This window comes from Acanthaster planci, linkage group LG01 (genome assembly GCF_054643075.1).
Source record: "Acanthaster planci isolate LZ-2023a linkage group LG01, COTS_SCS, whole genome shotgun sequence".
NCBI classification, from domain to species: domain Eukaryota; kingdom Metazoa; phylum Echinodermata; class Asteroidea; order Valvatida; family Acanthasteridae; genus Acanthaster; species Acanthaster planci.
Genome location: NC_141777.1, coordinates 28,463,305 through 28,484,008, shown reverse-complemented (window position 1 = coordinate 28,484,008; position 20,704 = coordinate 28,463,305). Strand labels below are relative to the sequence as shown.

At 41.5% G+C, this 20,704-nt stretch overlaps 2 protein-coding genes, 1 long non-coding RNA gene and 2 other non-coding genes across 5 annotated transcripts in view; 3 read left to right on the top strand and 2 right to left on the bottom strand.

Annotated features, from left to right (window-relative positions):
* Positions 1-2,757: 2,757 nt before the first annotated feature.
* On the top strand, positions 2,758-11,291 carry LOC110988915 (uncharacterized). The gene is made up of 6 exons (XR_002599521.2): positions 2,758-2,938; positions 6,812-6,836; positions 7,286-7,342; positions 7,814-7,888; positions 8,824-8,921; positions 9,691-11,291. It is a non-coding gene; the product is annotated as an uncharacterized LOC110988915 (long non-coding RNA).
* Positions 11,292-12,364: 1,073 nt separating this feature from the next.
* LOC147800645 (U1 spliceosomal RNA) lies at positions 12,365-12,526 on the bottom strand. Its single transcript, XR_015428188.1, has one exon. It is a non-coding gene; the product is annotated as a U1 spliceosomal RNA (small nuclear RNA).
* Positions 12,527-13,744: 1,218 nt separating this feature from the next.
* LOC147800644 (U1 spliceosomal RNA) lies at positions 13,745-13,906 on the top strand. The gene has a single exon (XR_015428204.1). It is a non-coding gene; the product is annotated as a U1 spliceosomal RNA (small nuclear RNA).
* Positions 13,907-16,127: 2,221 nt separating this feature from the next.
* On the top strand, positions 16,128-17,782 carry LOC110988914 (uncharacterized). Its single transcript, XM_022252873.2, has 2 exons — positions 16,128-16,528; positions 16,704-17,782. The coding sequence occupies exons 1-2, from the start codon at positions 16,189-16,191 to the stop codon at positions 17,102-17,104; spliced, it is 741 nt and encodes a 246-aa protein (XP_022108565.2). The 5' UTR covers positions 16,128-16,188; the 3' UTR covers positions 17,105-17,782.
* LOC110988912 (tRNA (32-2'-O)-methyltransferase regulator THADA-like) overlaps positions 17,525-20,704 on the bottom strand; it is a 31,358-nt gene continuing 28,178 nt past the window's right edge. The window contains exons 32-36 of the mRNA XM_087142434.1: positions 20,264-20,342; positions 19,985-20,144; positions 19,734-19,856; positions 19,347-19,513; positions 17,525-19,039 (exon numbers count right to left, since the gene is read on the bottom strand). Of these exons, the coding sequence (XP_086998560.1) occupies positions 18,260-19,039; positions 19,347-19,513; positions 19,734-19,856; positions 19,985-20,144; positions 20,264-20,342 (1,309 nt within the window). The 3' untranslated portion in view covers positions 17,525-18,259. The remainder of the gene's footprint in view (positions 19,040-19,346; positions 19,514-19,733; positions 19,857-19,984; positions 20,145-20,263; positions 20,343-20,704) is intronic.

The following is a 20,704-nucleotide window of genomic DNA, read 5'->3' as shown; positions in this document are numbered from 1 at the left end:
GAATCACGCAGGGAAAAAGTAGAGCAGGAATGCATTTGCAGGATAGGGCCTACTCGAAAGTTGACCGTTTAATTATTTTGTTTTAAAAGGAAGGATCCTACACATTGACATCACAACCTCTTCCCTGCATTGACATACTATAAAAGCCATAAAATTCAGATTTAGCAGCAAGAGACAGAGACGAGCCCCGGGTCCATTGGGAGTCGTAACATCAAGGTTAAAGCCTGCAGGCTGCATGCCTTTTCACAAGTTGGAATTTTTCTTACTGTTTTTCCAACATACATGTTGACTGACAACCAAGTGAAAAGTATACACTTAAGTTTGTTTAGAATGATTAACGACTGACGTTATTAACAATTAGGGCCTAACAGTAACAGTAACAGTAACATGACATCATTAATCATGTTATACACCGGCCGAATAATGTCAGACTCTCAGGCACGTTCTAAGTTAGAGTCTTAGTTTCAAGAAATGTTTCGATTTTCTTCGGTGGACGACACGGTGGGGAGCTAAAAGAAATCTGACAAAGAAACATTATTATCCTGTCAACACGAAACCACAAAAGTCAGTTAACACATGCTGCAGTGCCAGATCGGTGCCAAGACAATGGAATCGCCGCCCCAGTCAGATATGGCTAAAATCAAGTCTGGCGCGAGAATCGAGCAGCGGCAGCGCCGGTGGGCCGTGATCCGTGTATGTTTCTTTTTTTTGTTTTCGATCTGAAAACGAAAAACAAACAACAACAAAAACAAGTCTATTCCGTTTTTCGAAACTCAAAAAACAAGACTTAATTGTTCGGTTTTTTTTTATTTGAAATCGCAAATGAGCAAACAGACTGAGGAGTCATTTCTTGTTTTTCCTGTTGAAAACGAAAAACGGAAGTAGGGCCTATATCTTGTTTTGAATTTTAATCCCAATTTCGTTCGACTGCACAATTTTGAGGACGTGTCAGAGCACTTCTCAAGATGAAAATTGTCCTTGAGCATAAAAGAAATTTTCTTGTGATTTGCTTCTCCTTACTTTTGAAGCAACCGGAATCCTTGTATGGTCTTTGTACGTTTTGTTCATTCGTTTATCTGTTGATCCACTGTTTGAAGAATGGAAACCAGTTCCATTTTCATTTTGCAATGAAAGAAACGTCTTTGTAATCCACCAAATTAATCATGGCTGAACTAGAGGAACAAGGAATTCGTTGCTTCTGAAAGTAAAAGGAGCAGCTCACGAGGAAATTTTCGCATTCTGACGTTTCAACGTTCATCTGAAAAATGCTCAGAGACATCCGTGACGCCTCCTCAAATAGACGAGCGCAGCCAAATTAAAAGCAAGATTACTTTCGCTTTTTGTGTTTCATTTTCAATATTAGAAACAAAAAACGACGTCTTCGTCTTTTCCCATAGTTTTCTTTTTCTCATTTAAAAACGAAAAAGGAACGTTTGTGATTTTTTCATATTCAAATCAAACAACGAAACGTACCGTACGCGGACCCTGGTGCCTTCCAGCTGTGTTGTTTCTCCATGCCTGGGTACGAAGCCACAACCTATGATGTGATCGCTGGAATCGATTATTTCGTACAGTATACTTCGATGAGTACACATACCCAGTAAAACGACTTCAGTGCTATGACCACAATCCCCATGACGAAGGGTAGTTTGTTCGTCGCAAGCCATAGCACAGATGATTTTAGCAATAAAGCTGCATTTCATATTTTGAATGCTTGACAAATAATCCTTAATTTTGCAGATTTGGGGGCCACAACTAATTGCATATTTGTGTTTATTCTGCTGAGTTTCAGTTGATGCACGCAGTAAAAGCTAGCAAATAACTTTTTCAAGATAATTGCAAAGGCAGGGCACTTTAATGTAGGCACAACAAGTGACGTTAAAGGATGAGGACTTTTCTTTTCATCAGTCAGAGTGAAGATATTAAGTGCTTAAATAGGGGTTGTTAGTCTGGACAGCGTCTTTGTTTTTTCAGGATTATTTCTGAGCGGCTGCTTAATTCAGTTTATGCAAAAGTGCACTGGGGACGCTGCTTCCTTGCCTTTATCCCCCCACCCCCACCCCAAAAAGAAAAAAGGTAAGTCGGGATCCATCCATAATGACGGCTTGACACGCATGGAAGATGGGGTAAAGTTACCTTTGCCTTTACCTTTACGTTCAATATGACAAATCAAAGTCAATTCAGGTGTTTTTGTAACACATAATATCCAATACTTTTTCATTTTCACCCATATTTTTGCAACTTATATGTAACTTTTTTTCTTTTTTTAACGGACTCGATTTTGCTTTGAGAAGTCTATTTTTCGTACTGATTTTGATTCTATCAGCGTTCTTTGAAGTTGTTTTTAAAATCTCTATCTCGTTACAATCTGCCACTCTGAGCCCCTTCTTCGTGAGTATTGCCATGGGGGACTCGGGGTTCCCCATGAAAAGGTGAAAGAAAAAGCAACATGAAAAAGAGAGGAAAGGGGATGAAAATCATCTTCATGCTTCAACTTCCCTCTGAATGGACCCCTTTCACTATTAGTTTGTTAATGACGAGTAGTTTGCCCCGTCATCCGGTAACGTCCGGATTGCTTCCTGGAAAGTCTTGCCAAATCCCATCCCTCTTCATCAGACTCGTATTACAGTTCCCCGCCACGATCACAGCCTCGTCAAGCGATACCATAAAGCGACACCGAATAGTATCGGGAAAATGTAATCGAATAAACTCCTCAGGCCATGGCACGTACGGCAGGGCGCGCTTGACCCGGTCGGCGACTTTATCTATCGCTCATTCGCATATAGCTCATCACACGCATCGCGTCGAATCGCATCGCGTGTGTTGTGTGTACGACACTGGCCGGAGGTAAGCGCAGGATTGAAGAACTGTTCTACTTCCCTTTAAAATAAGGAGCAATTTCCAGCATGCCGAAGGTCAGGATTTCCGTTGTGTACTGGTAAGTAGGCAGTCTTTTCTCAATTCGGGACCCTGCTAGCTGCTGCTAGGCCTTGCCTACGTGACAAAGACATCCTCTCCGGTCCATATTCTGCTCTCCATACACGCATTAATAACCACACACTGTGGCGTTAGGCTACGCATCCTTGGTCCAGCCAACTCCCAAAGATTGATTGGAAAGAGTTTCTTACAACACTGACTTCCCTCAATAACAGTTGTCAGAAATATGTACATGGAACTCTTTCTTGGGATTGTAAATTTAGGGACTGTGCTCCTTTAATATAGAAAGGAAAGCTAGCTTTTGAATTCACCGTGGTAGGCCTAGATGTACAATGTACATATCATGTACATGTACATGTAGATAACTGTGACATCATGCTCACTGTTGTCAAAAAAGGGCAGAGTTTTGAGTTTCGAGGGAAATTATGAAGGAAAACTGTGAGTATTTTAACACATGACATATGGTGGAATATCCAAATATGCATGGTTGGTTTATCAGTAAGAAAATCACAATTTCTCACTATTTACAATTTGAAATTTCCCCAAAATTTGATTTTGGGGGGACTTATCAATTTTGCAAGATTAAAATGACAAAAAAATGGGGGGTCCCCAAGTATACAATCCCCTTTTTTTCTGAACCGTGTTCATGATGTGTGACTGTTTATTCTCTGCTTTATTTTTGTAACCATTTCAGCACAACTGACGCCATCCCTTCATGTCCCTTTGATTAACATATTCTTGTAACGTCATAAACATCCATGTGGAGTCGTGTTGAAATGGTTTTATTTCAAGATTTTTATCTACTTACCTAGCCTATGCTGGATGCCGGTCTTCATTACGTTACAACTGGGTACTACTTACCATGCTTAGGCCTACATGCACAGGAAAGAGTATCAGTCAAATTTTGGGTGTTTTAGAGATCATGCCATTCAGCAACACCTATAAAGATTGGACAAGCCTGCAAAACTTTCCAACCAAAGTGAACTTTGGATGAACTTGGACAGTCAGGCTGACCAGGGCCAAGTGGTCAGGACTGATAGCGAGCTCCAAACGGTGCAGTTCAATCAATCAGTCAATCAATCTTGTTTATTTTCCACATAACAATATGGTAAATATCACAGATTTACAGCAAAATATGTTCACATTTTGAGCCAGTGTTTTCTTCCCAACATGTACAACTCGTTTTGCTAAAGTCAGAGGCCACGCCCAAGATCTGTGGGAAATCAAAAGTGCCTATGAACAAAGAAAAAGAGGAGCTTTCATAAACGTGAATGACAAAGGGTATGCATCCAAATCTGCAGGGCCAATTTCATAGAGCTGCTTAAGCACAAAATTTGCTGAAGTGAAAGAAAAACCTTGCTTGATAAATCGGGTTACCAACCAAAACTCCAAGTGATGTGTATTGTTTGGGGATGGTATTTTGCTGTCTTTTGGTTAGCATGACAATCAGGTAGAATTTGAGCTGGTAACCTTTCTTTTTTAAGCAAGTTTTTTTTTTCACGCTTAAGAAAATTTTGTACTTAAGCAGCTCTATGAAATTGGCCCCAGCAGCCCATCCTTTCCACTCAGTGTACTCATGTATGAGTCATGGTGCCCCTTTTTGGTACTCCACGACAGCAACGCATTATGCAGAACTTTACTCATACTGTATGTTGGCTGTGCCGTATGGACATGCTTTTACCATGTGTGTGGGCATGGACATGTACTTTACATTCAAACATTTCATGGGCGCATAAAGTTGTGCATGTCCAATGTCCGTATTCCTCTTGGGTCTAGACAAACGGAAAGGGTGCCTGACTATGATTGTGGGTTCCCAAATGTGCGTCGCCCATAATAACGCCATCATTTGTCAAAACAGTCATTTGAGTTGTCAGTAAAATTAACCACAGCAAAGAGAATTGTATTCCATTTTTACATCCCTTATCAGGTTATTGGCATGGGAATGAATATTTGAAACAATTAAATAACAGTTTGTCCACGGAGGTCTTCATGGACCCTTTTAAAAAAATTCTGACTCACTTTAAGTAGCCCAACCCTACATGTACATAATACTACAAATTACTACTTGTAGTAAAATGTAATAATCAGTGCTGCCGCTTGTTAGATGAGGACATGACCATATTGTTCTCTGAAGCCATAAAATACAATAGAAAAGACAATGTACCACACTGTGCTGTGGCACTATAAATGCATGGCTTTATTGTTCTCTGTACGAGTAACAATGGAAGTAACCTAGCCAGAAGTAGTAATTTGTAGCGACAGGTCCTTCAGGCTCAGACTATTACTGAGTATTTTGTAGTACTGAGTACTGTAAGCAAAACAATATGCTTGGCTGTTAGGGTTAAAACATGCCAAAGAAGTGTCGCCCAAAGTAAATATATGAAAAATTAAAAACAAACATAAATAAATAATTTCCCCCAAAGTACCAGTACAACATATACACATTTTTAATCTTCCTGTCATACGCAGGCACAGTAAAAGAGTGAAACATACTGTATTAAAACCAACCTCTTCATGTCAGTTCATTGCTGAAAATTGTTGACTCATTTCAGTTTGGGCCTTTTTTGCTGAGTAATGGCATTCAATATTGATTTCTGTTGGCCTTCTCTTGGATCTGCAGAAGGGTCAGGTCATCCTTATTGTTGAAAATACAGGTTAAGTACTCCCAACAGAGGCTATTTTGGTCATGTGTTGACGCTGTAATTGATAACAGCAACTTATTATGCTTGACTGTCCAGTGTCCTGCTTGGAAAGCCAGTGTTTAACTTGGAAATGGACAAGGTCTAGAATAAGGAGTTCTCTCTGTGTACCAGCATAAAATCCCAAGTCTTAGTTAGAAGTGTTTACAACAGTGGAAGTCTGCTTCAAAGTGTAATAGTAATTAGTATACCTTTGAAAAAGGCCTTTTAATATCTAACTGTAGGCAGTTTTATTGTACATGTAAGCATTTGTATGATTCTTTGGAGGTTTATCGTATTAGTACCTTTAATCAGCCTGAAAGGGATCCAATAGTTTTTCCTGGTTGTCTTCAACCGATACTACCTGTGCATCCTGCATGTCACAGGATTCTTCCTCATGAAAGGACTGGTCCCCAGGGTAGAAGATGTACAGGTGCAGTGTATACATGCGAGTATGCATGTGTACTTGCAGTCAGACTCTTACTGGGACAAAGGACGGGGGATCGTGCTCACTGTACTTGTAACCTGTGTAGTTTTAATCATGGCAAAGCAGTACACCAGATTTTAAACTTGCACCGGTATTTAAAACGCTGCATCATCTTAATAATGGAAAGCTGACTGGTGTGCAATGAAAGATGGTCTCAAATTATGCAAAGTTTCTTTATGTGTGTGCTTGGCAAGTGCAACCATGCCCTGGGTTGGGTATGGTATGCATGGTAGTCTGTCACTCCTTGATGAGGACTTAGTGATGCTCTGATATGATGTCGGTCTCTTTCTCAAGCACGTACATGAAGTTAATACCCTATTCTGGATATCACACCCTGGGTTGCTAATGTAAACTAAAAGATATCAACCATGTTAAAGAGGGCCATATTGTAACTGAAAATTGGTGTGATTTTATTTTGACGTTGTTGGTTCTTGCTTTCACCTTTGGTTTATTTAGTTTAGGTTGAATCTGCTTTGTTTGGGCTTTGGGTCTAGAATTGGGTTTCAATCTGACCTCTTGTGCTTCTCAAGTAAAAAGTGTCAAAAAAATCCCTGAACTGCAATTGATGTTTAATGCTTTGTTAAGCTTTAAAGTTGCTTTGGTTGCAGTGTTTCACTGAGGGTTTTTGCCATTACACCTTTGTGATCATGTGAACCGTATTTCAACAGCTCACTTACCCCACCTTTTTTCCCTTTTTCTTATGTTGCAGTGGTGGATGAGGGTATGGTGTCAAAGTAAGTGTGCCATTGGAAGAAAAATACAGTAGCAAAAGTGATAAATTGGTTGTCAGCTGAGCATAATGAAACTTGATACCAGCAGCCAATTAAAATTGTGGCCACTTCCCTCTTGCATTATGAATGTGCTCATGGGCTGGCCTCAGCTAATTTCTAGTAGATAGGTTTCCCATGGGATTCCTAAGTGTGCTTACTACAGTCACCTCTTTCAATGTCAGATTTGTTCACACTTTCTGTACAGTTCACACAAGTTTTGCCCCTTTGCTTCTGACAGCATGATGTGACACACAGGAAATGTCATGCACCAGAAATTTGCACTGCCTATTCTCCTATAAGTTTTCTCTTTAGTTCATAATGAGTAATGGTCGTGATTCCTTCTTCACTGACAACATGAACGGCACACCGTTAACTTTGCAGTGTCTCACATACAGTCATTTCTTTTTTATTAGTTTCGGAAGCTGAAAACAGCTCTGTTAGAGGAGTTTGATGCGAACAAGATGGACATTGTAAGTATCAACAGTAATTGACAGAGTGATCAGCATACAGAGATTATATTCAGTAGTTGAAATATGCCTGAGTGAAAGAAAGCCCTTGAATCAAATTGTGTACAAGAAAAAAGAAACCTCCTTGTCTCAAAGACCGGTAGTTGTGTGGTATGTGTAACATCAAATTTGGCATTTCAAATTTCCCACATTTTCTCCAGCTTTCTGCAAGGCAACACAGTGGCACCTTCTTTATTCTTATAAATTTCAAGGGGCCTCAAGCCCCAGGTAAACAAATATGTCTCCAGTCTCTCCAGGGCTGCGCACGCCTCAGTCCTGAAAAATCTTTTAAACCTCCTGTTGATTTTGAAATGGACGACAGTGCAAACTTCAAGTACTTTTTTCACTTTCTGTGAATTTTTTACGCGTCATTGAAACTTGTCTATGTCGTGTTCCTTTGGTTTGATTTGCTGCACTTGTACTCCGCTCATGTAGATTGGGGAGTCCACCCCCGGTATAACCGGTTATTTGGAGGTCTCTGTCAATGGCCAGCTTGTCCATTCCAAGAAGGTAAGGGTGCAGTGTTTTATAGTTGCTGTGGGAGCAGCAGAATTGTTCAAGACACAAGGCGCTGTTCACTGTTTTCAAACAAATTGTTGCTAGTCCTGTTCCCCCCCTTCTCCTGTCATAGCTGCTTGTGAGCTGTAATCTTATGATACAAGTTGATTATGACAAGGTTTAGAAAGAAATTAATAAATATACCGAGGCTGTAAAGGCAATTCAGGACATATTTGTAAGTATTGCATAAATGCCACCTTACCATGCATTGCTGATAATTAACACTTATTGTTTATATTAGTAGGCACCTTGTACTAGGATAAGATTTGTCCTTGGTGGACATGCACATGTATTTTTATTATACATGTACAACAGAGAAGTTTTTACAGTTGACCTGAATTTCAGCACAGCGTGTGTCTGTGCACATTTGCAGTTTGTCCATTTCCTGGCTCTTGATTTCAGCCTTGGCAGCATGCCAAAAGCAGGTACCGGTATACCCAATATTGACCCAGTGTATCAGCAAGTTATCTTCCCGTTACCTAAAGTGGTTGGCAGGGACCATCCTGTTTGGTTTCCTGACTGGTACCTCATAAATATTAAAGTTGAATTTTATGGAAGCATTTAGGTCTAAGTTTGGTGAATTTTTTTCTCCATAGGAGAGTCATACGCAACTACGTACATGTTTCCTCTTGGCTAGTAACAGGTTTGCATGAAGAGTGATAAAAAATAAAGCTTCAAAAGATCATCTCCTCACATACCGATCGAAAACAGCCGATGGTCATGTGCAATGGTTTAGCAAGTTTTACTGAATACGGAAATTTGCACCTCACTTTTTTTCAGTGGTTCCTTGCTGTGTGACAGGAATGGTCACTGAGAACCAAGTGTGTGGGGTCTATAAGAAACTGAGATAAGTGCTTGTAAGTTGCCTTCTTTTGTTGCTGTTCCAGAATGGAGATGGCTACATTGACAGTGACGCAAAAGAGAAGAAGATATTTAAAGCTGTGGAAGCTGCCATGGCTTAAAATGTCTTCAGCGCAAACCAGGAGTGAGTGTCCCATTCCTGACACGACGTGGGTTGTGAAGGAGTGTTATTGTTTATTACATGTATGTTCTCCTGAATATGAGACTACAAGTAATCTTGTGTGATTGCATGTACACTGAACTAGGAAAATGTTCTGCTGTTAAAGGTGTGAGTACATTTCCAAGATTTACAAAAAAAATTGTAATCAAGCATGATGGGTCTTGAGCTGGACCAAGAGGGGGTGCTATTTGCTTAGCAATGGAAGCTCCTTTGATGAAACTGAACTTCGCTGGTTCACGAATGACTAGTAAATCCAGGCGTCACGGTCGCATCGCTACCAACCAAATGAACACTCCCAAACAACACGACTTTTTTCAACTGATGTGGGAGTGCTTCTGCTTGAAGCAGATTGTAAACTGGGTCGACATCATTTGCCTCCAAGTTTTACATTAACCAGAGCCAGCAACATTAGTTGGACAAACAAATCTTTAGTATTTGGTGACATCTGAAGAGGTTTAATTGTCTACTTCCTAAAGTGAACACTACTTAATATCCTTTTCTGAAGTAAATTACTGTGGATACTGTTTATCAATTGTAAACAAAGTAAAATCCTTCATGTATGAATTTTTTCTCACACCGACTGCTCTGTGCAACAACAAAATAGGTAATGAATAGGTAATACGTTTGCCAAATGGAGCATCCTCCTGAAGTACCTCTAACATTTTTGCTGTCAGAGGCCAAGCATTTTAATGAATTTCTAATTGTTCTGTTTCTTCTTGACCTTTGCCCTCAGCCAAACGGACTTGACATTGGGGAGTGGATGGGCCTGTTTATGACGGGATGAGCTTAAACGTGACTAACCCTCACAGGGCTCGTGCCTGATGCTTCACCAGGAACATCCACTGGCAATAGTCAACAGGAGTTTGATTCTGCCGTTTCACTTAGCAGTACTTTAGAATGTTTTGGGTACTAAAATCTTTTTCTTATGACCGTTAAAAAAATGCTCTCAGGTCAAGTGTCTTTTGTACAAGTAAGTCTTACGATGAACTATTCACATCTAGGACAATCTTTCAATAAACCTCATATTTTGTCAAACTTCACTTTAGGTGAAGACAGGTATTCTGGAATTGTACCGAACCAAATTAAAAGCAAATTTTGAATTAAGTACCGCAAAAGTTCAATGTCAGGAACAATTAGGAACGACCAGGCGTGCTAGCAGGCGAAAGATTGACACCTTGAGGCACTCGGAACTACACCAGAGCGACTTGGTTTCAGACATCACTCTTTTCATGGGGAGAACCCAGTGCAACTGTATGTATTAAGTTCGTCTGTCTGATAGCAAAATTCAATTGGGTTGACCCTAGTCACTTTTAATTTTATTTGGTTCAGTGCAACCCTAAGAACACCTATTTGAAACGGGTGTACGATGTAACTGAGTTTTTGAATAATATTTTTTGCCCCAGAATACAGCGTAGCAGTTATTGCTTTAGCAGTAAGATGTTTCTTGGTGTGTAGATTTCATTTTGTTGCATATATGTGCCATATCATTCAGTCAAAATATATTGCTTATATTCTCTTCAGTATCAGTACTTATCTCCTTTAAATCACCAACACAAAACCGACAACTGCTGGGAGTTTTCCCCTTAAAATTGACACGTTTTGCAGTGCACACTGAACACATACTCTCAGGCCCAGTGTCTTTTGTACAAATTAGTCAAATGGTAAATCATCGGTCGGTTAAACTCATATTTGATGTGCAAGACAGTCTAAGTTTTTGACAATATTTTTGCCTCTGAATGCAATATAGCAGTGATTGATTTAGCAATTACATATCTACTTGGTGTGTGGTTTACATTTTGTTTCATATATAAAAATAAAAATACTTTGCTTTATATTCTCTTTTACAATAAATATTCAAAGATGATCCTGGATATGAGTGATTCTAGCATATCAGTACTGATCTCCTTCAAATCACCACTAGTCAAAAAAACGAAATGGTTTTTGTCCGAAAATTTTCATATCTAACAGGAACTGCTTGGCCGGGTTTCCCATTAAAATTGACATGCGAAAGTCCTTACTACTGTGTCGTCTTATATCAATAAGTTGCATAGTGTAAGACTGGCTCATGAAAACAGTAGCAAATCAGTGTCAACGCTTATTTGTGGTCATTCTCCAGATGAAATTGTCATCATTCATCATTAGAAGACAATCAGTTATCAGTGTCTTGAAGTTTTTTCTAGTGGTGGTTGGCCTATCACAGGTGGATACATTTTCTGTAGATCCATACATCGGGCAGACCAAATTTAAGCTTCGTGTTGAAGTAGTGGAGCTAAAAGTAAATTATTATGGAATGGTTTGTTTCTTAAGGTCAATAAAAGAGGTGTGGGAAGCGATTGTGAGATGCCTTAGATTGCAAGTTCATTGTAATTCTTGGTAACACTTTTAGTAGAAGTCCAGTCGTTTGGAAAAGAAGGCTGCACTGCAATTTTAGCCTTTTCCAAATCATGATCATCGTTAACCCAAGTGAGGTTTGATCGACAGCAAGAGTTGTATCAGTGCATATTGTGCGTTGTACTAAGCGCGCCAGTCCATGTTCGCTGTTGCCCTTTGTTTATACGTGTACCCAAGCTGTTTGGTCCTGCTCGAGTGTCCTCTATAGTACTTAATATAAGTTGGTAACCACCACTCCGATGAGACCCATGTACGGAAATTCGGCAACTTTTGACAAGGCCGCAAAGGTAAGCGCTTTTTCAACATTTATTGTATGGTTTTTACAAGCGCCAGGCAGGGAATCTTTTACTTGAAATGCTCCTCGTCGGATAAACGGTCAAAAAGCCATTCTTGCTTCTAGAATTCATTTTTAATTACACTCTCTAATGAATGGAATTGTATCAGACGATTTTTTAGGATATCCTGTTGGTCCCGTTTCCCCTTGATTTTTTTTCAAAACCAAACATAAAAGACTACGATACGTTTTATTACAATTGTGACGTTAGTCATTAGAGTAAGCAGGTAACTTTGTCAGAAATTGTAATTTCTTCTTTCATGGACGCCCTCAAACAAAATTGAAAGGAAACCTTGGAAAATACGGTACAATAATGCTATGCAACCTGCGTTGATAGTCGTCTTTGGTATATCCAGGTGGGGGGGGGCAAGGAAAACTCCCCCCCCCGGAATTTTTTTTACAAATAATACTTGATACGTGAGTAGGAAAGAAAGTAATCGGTATACTTATTTAGAAAATATAAGCATCCAAGCCCTTAGAAAACAACACGAAATAAAAGCAAAGATGTTGGTTGAAATCACCCTCCAATCCAGTTTTACTTTCCAACTGCCGTGTTGATTCATCTTTTTAGATGAGAAAAGCTTGTTCTACAATCAGGCGATGAGCTCAATTGAGGATTCGAATGCAGCTCTATAGCATTGAACATAAGTGCAGCTTTAAGACCTTCCTTTTACTTGATCGTGCGGGGAGAGCGCGAACGCAGTCCCCACCATCAGAAATTGTACTCCCGAGTTCCCCACATTTGGGGGAATCGCAAGGGTCAACCCGCCCGAGTGCAATGGCTAGGCCTCGCCTTGGGAGAGCCGCCTTTTTGATCACGGTGTCTCCTGAGCCAGGTAAGTATGATTGATGATGGAAACTTTGGCTACTCAGTGTTTGGAGATATTAAAATCATTCATGGTGGTTCACTTTGTGCTTACTCAGGGCGGTAGGCAAAGCAATTGTCCTCAACTGCGCACGCGTAAACCTTTGATATGCAAGTGTTGGGCGACGTGTATTTATACGGATATTTGCCCGTATATTGTCAAGAATGGTGGACCTTGAATTTGAACGATGAGGAATTCGGCTCTTAACATGACACTGAACGCAAGAGTGCAACGCACATGGTTTTTGAAGACTCCGTGCACATTATCCATACAGAAGACGGCGTTAACACGCATTTCAATAACATTCATCAAAATCTTTGAAGGCGTTACTGGTCACAGTCTCAGTATTCATACGAGGTCTTTGAGTTCACTCCGGAAAATATCCAGAGAGATTCCATAACCCATTGGGTCGGTAATGGTGCTTGACGGAAGGGGTTGTTAACATTTGAAATTTTGCCTCTCGTCCAATTCTGGAACTTTGACCTTTCACTAAAGTGTTGTCAGTAAGTGTGCACACACTCTAGCTTTTGCAGTCTCCGATGAGACCCAGACACAAAGTTATATTAATTTATGGACTCGCAACGTCACTATAACCCCTAGTCAGTTAAACAGACGTGTCACGTATCATCACCAAGCTTGTTGGGATAGGTTTATCAATCCGAAAATGCCGCAGTTAATGCCGTCAGTGTCGGTTTAATGGAATTTTACATCAGAGGATGTAAATTTATACTGTTTAGGATTCTCAACGACGTTCGATCAGAGGTCAACAAATACTGTGGGATGAAGGTTTCGGAAGACTTAAAAATGGATTGGTCAGAGTCGACTATTCCAAGTATGATGTAGGCCTACGTGATTCTGCAAACAACACTGCATTTTGTATAAAGGTAGGCCTACGGCTGCGTCAGAAATTTTTGGCTGTGGAGGCTGGAGATGATATACATGCACTCGCACACCGTTACGCATGTAGTCTTTGTATCTTTTACAAGTGCCTGTCTGATTAGGAGCCAAGTTCCTTATTCATAGTCAAAGCCATCCGCATCTTGACAATACTACTTCATTTGCATATGAAAGGTGATGCACTTGCGCAGTTGAGGACAATTACTTTGCCTACCGCCCTGATTTTAGCACGAAGTGAACCACCGTGACTGCTTTTAATACCTCCAAACTTCGAGTAGCCAAAGTTTCCATCATCAATCATACTTACCTGGCTCAGGAGACACCGTGATCAAAAAGGCGGTTCCCCCAAGGTGAGGCCTAGCCATTGCACTCGGGCGGGTTGACCCTTGCGATTCCCCCAAATGTGGGGAACTCGGGAGTACAATTTCTGATAGTGGGGACTGCGTTCGCGCTCTCCCCGAACAATTAATCAAAAAGAAGGTCCAACGGAGTAACTGACGCACAATTTACACGCAATATCATTTTTGGACGCACACGAAGGTGAGTTTGGCGCTTTTAGATTTTCTCATGTGTATTACCTGATACTGTGACAACTCTTTGCTATGTACATATAGATAAACGCGTATAGGTTTACTGTAATGTAAGAGGCACCATTCACAAGGCAGAGAAATGTGTCTGAAGAACTACACCACAGATCAGATACATCACATAACATGTTATTTAGCAGAACTATTGTAGTCCTGGTTCACTAAAACGTGCTAGGAGTGTCCATAATCACTGGAGGTCGTCTTATTAGCCACACGTTAAGTTTAAGGGACACACTCACTTATTTACATGCAACCAGGTGTTTTTCTTACGTACCTTCATACGTCTTTCTTGGGGTGGGGACATTTTTGGAGCTCACATAATTCCATCACCTACTGTAAGCCGTACATAACACCTTTACAAAGCATTGCCTTTTACTCATTGCTCAACGACCAACTAAAAACAGGAACTTCACGGGCTAATTGCCGATTCCCATATCGTCACTGAATGGAGTGTGGCTGGTTGTTAAATTTGAGTACGAAACACTTTAAGTTAAAAATGTTCTTAAAAAAAGACATCAAACTTCCAAGACGGAAAATCTTAATTTGACAGGGTTATGAGTGATCTTCATAGAGTGATACCCACGTCATTACCCATCTTCAGCCAGCACCATCTGGAAAAACCTGCGAAAATTCAAGAGGGAGGCTATCAACCTCCAATCTTAATCAACGGCTTTCTGGGCCACGCCGGACAGGAGGTCAGCGGAAAACATCGAATTGGTGGGGCTCAGCAGCATGTCCACCAGCATGTCAGTGCGAGACAGACTATCGAATTGCCAAGACGGATGATTTTTTTGTCAGTGTAGGCAGCTACAGGCAGATCATCTCGCTATTGGCGATGAAGCAGGAGTTTCTCTCGACCGAAAAGTCAACTCACCCGATATTTCGAGAGTACACTCCAAACAACACCCAGTTACCTTCAATTACGAGCGCAATGTAACATCGGAAAGTAATTGTGTGGTAGCCTTTACGGCAAAAGCCTCGTCGTCGGCTGACGTTAACTTGAAATGTTAAATGATTCCATTCCCATCCTTTTCTAGGTTCAGGATGATGTGTTTAGGCGCCCGTGGGCTCAAGATGGCGCTCTGGCTCATCGTCTATACAGGACAGCCCATGGCGTTGAATCATTGCACAAATGGCCACCAAGGCATCCAGACCTCAGCCCCTGTAATTTCTACCCTAGGGATGCTAGAACTCTAAGGTGCACACACCTCTTTTTCCAGAGTTACGTCCTGCGGCAGACTCCAGCTGTTAAACAGTGCATGTAAAAAAAAAGGTATTCCAGCTTTAGGGGTTGAACATGCCGAGGTTAATCAGGTTGACAAGTTGTGTGGTTGAAAGCAACCCCTCGGCTTTCCATTGATATTTCGAGCCCCACTTCTGCCACGCACGACCGAGTTGTTATTGAAAACGGCAAGTTCAAAATACATTTTTGCAAAAGTGGACTGTTCTGTTTGGTTGGGATATTGCAGAAGTGGTCAGCAAAGAGAACAGCAAAGTAGATAGACGCTAGGGGGTTTGATCCCGCCCGTCGTGGCAAAAATTGCCATCAAGATTATCATCAGTCACTAGGTTTTTTGCTCAGATTCAGATGCACAGAAGATTGATGTGTTCGTCCAAATGCCCGAGGAACACCTCTGTCGCATTTCTGGAGCCGGCTTCGGGTAGAAAAACTCCAGGCTAAGGGCGACTTTATTTGAGGCACATCTCAAACGCCTGGAGCTGTTTAAAATTGAAACAAGAAATTATATTCAAGTGGATGTTTGGGTGGCTTGGGATATGGAATTTGTTACGTGAAACAAATTTTCCGATGCTTTGAACTCTAAAATTATCTCAGCTTCGTGAAGATTTCTTCCCTGTGTTGAGGGTTACAGACTAACAAAAGTTGTGGTTTGCTAGAGGAAGATCGACACCCAAATGGAATTATTTTTATTCAGTTTAAAAACATCCACGGGCCTGTTGTCAATTCAAAAACGAATCTCCCACAGAATTTAAGTGGCGCCAGCGTGCGCGCAATTTTCTTCTCGCGTCCTATTAGCAAACGCAATGAGCAAACAGCTTAAAATGGCAATAGCGTTCCCTTCGAATAAAATGTCGATTTCCGAATAAAATGTTCCAATTCAAAGTATAACATCATATAGTAGCGATGGACGTAAGTGATGATTGATCATCGGAAAATTAAAACCAAAAAGGCGTCGAAGGCCCTGTACCCCGTAGGTGGCTACACAAAACGGATCGACCAGTACGGAGCCGTGCCAGCCGCCGTCCTCGCGGAGGAACGCCGTCTGCAGAGGCTGGAGGGCCACATCGAGAAGGGCAGACGGTGGCAGCTGGCCTACTGCGAAAGGGAAGAGAGAAAAGCCGCTCGGCACCTCCAAGAGCTCAATGAGGCCAAGGGGAGGGCTTGGCTGCCGGTGGTGTCACATACCGAGTATCTGTACGGTGGATGTCTGGCCGTGAGGGTGGTGGACAGAGAGGATGACAAGGATAAGGAGGAAAGTAAGTTGAGAAACAGGAAGAGGTTTCTTGTATGGAAAAAGATATGACCCTTTCGAGAAGTTGCCTTCCAAAAACACTTTTTTTATGGAAGAAAAATAGGTTTCATCTTAAAAAAAATGCAGAAAAATGCAGAAGAATTTGTAAAATTTACTGCACTGACTATACTCCACAACAGATGATATCCGTCTTCAACCTCGGAGTACAAGCTGCCATCGCACCCAGGCCAAGACAGATTTACCCAAGCTCTTACTTCCTGACCAAAGACCAACGAAGGGGACACCTCGGACGCCACGCAGCTGGGCAACTCTCAAGAAGCAGTTCTCCCAGGGGATGCTTCCTCGCGGTCGGCGACTCGGCAGCACACAGGACGCGCTGGGCACGGCTTCTTGTCTGGTTGACAGGGCCGGTGGGTTAGAGGGTGGGTGCAGCGGGGGTGACGGAGCTTCTGTTAGGAGTAAAGGACAGGGAGGCGATTTCGTCCACGAAATGAAGCGGTGTCGGTATCTGAGGGTTCCTGTGTGGTATCAGAGCTGTGGAGATGACGGTGATTCAAATCACAGTTGTCATCACAATTAAGAGACTTGGGTAAACAAGACTATCCAAGAGTGAAGACGGAAAATGTCACGGACAGAGGTTTCTGGGCACCGCCACAATCAAATATCACACCTGGTCAAGAAGGAGTTTGGGGTGCTGTGTCCAAAACACTCCACATGCGTAGAGTCCACCAAGCTGTTTCAGAGGTCTAAATGATGCATGCCTCGTATTCTAATCTATATGCAGTCAATGCCACCACGGCAGGGATAAAAGGATATTAAAACTATCATCCACCATTATAGTCATCACAAATCATTCATTGTCAAGTTAGAAGTCCTGTAAACTGACACGTGTGATTGACTTGTGCTTGACGTGACCAATACCCTACTTTTATCTTAAGATAACAAAAAAATGTACTTTCATGCAGTCAGACTCATTAAAAATCATGCAGATCAGCCAAGATTTGAGGTTTGATGAAAATTTAATTCAGTAACAATGCAATCTTATAAAGTGCCACTACTCTAGTTTTATAAAATAACAGTGAAGGGGATCTTGTGACTCTCATAGATTAAAAAATAATTTAGATTTTTAGGACGAGTTAAAAACATGGAACGGCTGAAATGATGAAATTTAAACCAGCCCAGCTATTTACAAAATCGATAAAAACATTACTAAAACAAGTATAGTAAAGGTTGTCCATGGGACAAAATAAATCACAAATTGTGGAGTTCACATTTTTGTTTTCTTCTTTTCATTTGTCTCTTTCCAACATAGTTCTTTCCCTTTCAACCCACCACTGGCATTGTCACTGCTGCACAGAGTGAGTAGCCAAAAGAGATTCTATCTAGTGTTCCCGTAGACATTCTCATAACCACTGAACTTCTGTTTTGACCAATGAGAGAGCTGCAGAATTACAACAAAAAAATTGAAAAAAAAAATACTACTGATATCTTATGTAAAAACACACAAATCTTTGATCCTTGGTTTAAAAAACCAAACATATTGCACATTTGGTAAATCTTTGTGTTTCTATCTCCATATTAAGATGATTATCCTGTGGTTTTGAGTTCAACCCGGGCCTTATAACCAAAGAAGCAAATGCAACAGTAGTAAATGCTTCTTTTGAAATAGGCCTTGTTGCAGTGTGGCAGACACAGTAGGACGACATTATTTGGTAAACATAGGCATCAACTTCTGTTAATTATCTTCACTTGAGATGCACCATAGCTTTAGACTCTCTAAAGGTTCTGTCACCAACGGACAGTGGGAACTGAATCCGCATTCTTGGAATCTTGTCCCAACGTTCTCTAATAACTGACCCCATCTCTTTTTGAGTTTAGTTTCAACACCATCTGACAAAAGAACTGTAAGTGCCAAACTGCATAGCAGAATCTTGTAGCACTCCACGCACTGCATCTCCCACTCCCTGGCAGTCAGGAACGGCGATGCCGGCAGCCAGACCTGGAGACGCTCATCTAGCCTGGTGGCAAGGTCCAGCAACCCGACCCTCGCAGCTTGTTGGAGGTGATGGATGGCACTTGCCGACAGTCTTAGAGAGAAGGGTGGGAACAAGAAGTCATCTCCTGTTTGATGGTGGTTGTCAGGAGCAGATGGTTCTGAATCCTTCGAATCTGATGAGGGGACCCCAATCTCATCCTCTGGCTGATTTTCATCTTGACTGGGAGGCAGTTCAGGCACATCTCCTGCACAGGCGACAGCCTTGCTTTCATCACAAACTGCTGTCTGTGTGGGGACAGTCTCATACAGAGCTGACTGTCTTTGTACGGAAGGATTGTTCCCTGTTTCTGGGTCCTCGGTACAAGAATCTTTCCCTGTTGGTTTCGCAATGATGCAGGGGTCAGAGGTGTATCCTGAACAGCACAGTGCGACAGCGTGAAGTTGGTTACTGATGATTTGGGCCAGATGAACACCCTCAAAGGTGGTGTTGGCCTCCCCCTGGTCAAACAGTCTCTCGTCCTGAGGAACAAACAAAACAACAAAATGATGTGAACCGTGCAAATGGATTTCTTATAAAACAGGATGTGTAAATGTTGGTGGCCCTTCAAACTGTAGTGGACAACAGTAAAATGCCAAGATTATAAAAATGACCATTTTTCAAGTGTCTGCATGGCCGTGTACTCCTAAGGGCGGAGTGATCTTTTTGACAAGTTCATGGCATGCCAGGAAAACATTAATTTCATAAGTTTCAATCATCATTATGTCAGACAACCTATGTACAGGCCAGGTTTTCAATCTGTTGATATTCAAGACAACTATAGCTTACCTGGGGTTCCTCTTCGTGATTTGAGGCGGTCTCCTCTGGCCTGCCCATACCCCACTGGAGGAGACTACAAAGGCAGTCTGCCGGATGTCTCTCAGTGAATACTGACATGAAGAGCTGTATACCAAGATGAAGACCCAAAGATGGCTGGGTGTCCATATCATGCAGGTCTAGCGTCAAAGGGAAGGGTGAGAACAGATCAGCTGACAAACAGAGATAGTTGATCAAAATGTCGGTGTTTCGATCTATCACTGAAAGTGACATGGACATAACTGGAATTTGGGGTAACATTGAAAAAGGGATGTCTTTGTCACATTTTCCAAAATTCCTATTTTCCAATTTGTTTTTCTCAACTTAAGGTTGCATAATGGCTCCATTGTGAGCACCTACCACTGAAAAGGTTGACATGGATGGCCAGCTTGACAATGTAAGAAACTGCTCCCTGCTGGACCTCCAGCTCGTCATCCTGTAAAAATCTCATCATAGCTCCCCACAGCACAAATGGAATATTCCCTGAAAAACAAACATTCTTTCAATTTGAACTGAAAATGTGACAAACAGTATACTCATAATGATAATGTTTGGTATTTGAATGTCAAATTTGACAGATATGACGCCGTTATTTCCTGACCAAAACCTACCTAAACATTCTGAAAGGTCCAGCAAAGTTATGGTTGCCAGTGAGCCAATGGCTTTCACTACTGTGAGGCGTGATTGGACAGTTTGGCCAGCCTGACTACACTGATCCAGGAGAAGTGCCCAATCGTGCAGGAGTTTATATACTGACTCCCCAGTGCCAATCTAAACATCAAAATAAAAGATGGTGACGTTGGCAAATGTATCACTGTATCTTTTTTTAATTCTCATTGCTTCATAAAAACCTGAAATGGTATTCAACTGTTACATAACAACTGGCTTACCTCGGTTGAAAGTAATTCAGAGTGAACCACTGGAACTAAACAAGTAGTGAACTGGATGACAGAGCTGATCAAATCTTCCCTGCCACAACGGGAAACAAAAATACAACAAACTAGGCATAAGAACATCTCGCAGCAAGTCAGGTTTGTGCAGTGACAATTCTCTCTATCTCCTTCCATATCTGTCATCCAGTTCCAATCCCACCCTGACCCACATGTGGATGAGGTCTTCAGTCCCTGCCTGATTCAGATAGTTCTCCCAGGACTATCCTTGTTGGGTTTTCCTCCCACCTCTACTCACTAAACCTCATCTTCTCTCAATAGGTTTCTTCTTCATCGGGTTCCCTCTGACCAACTTCTGAGACAACCTTGGTATTGTTTCTCAAAATTATAGAAATACTGCAAAAAGAGATTGAGATCTTATGGCTGCATGTTTTCTTTGAA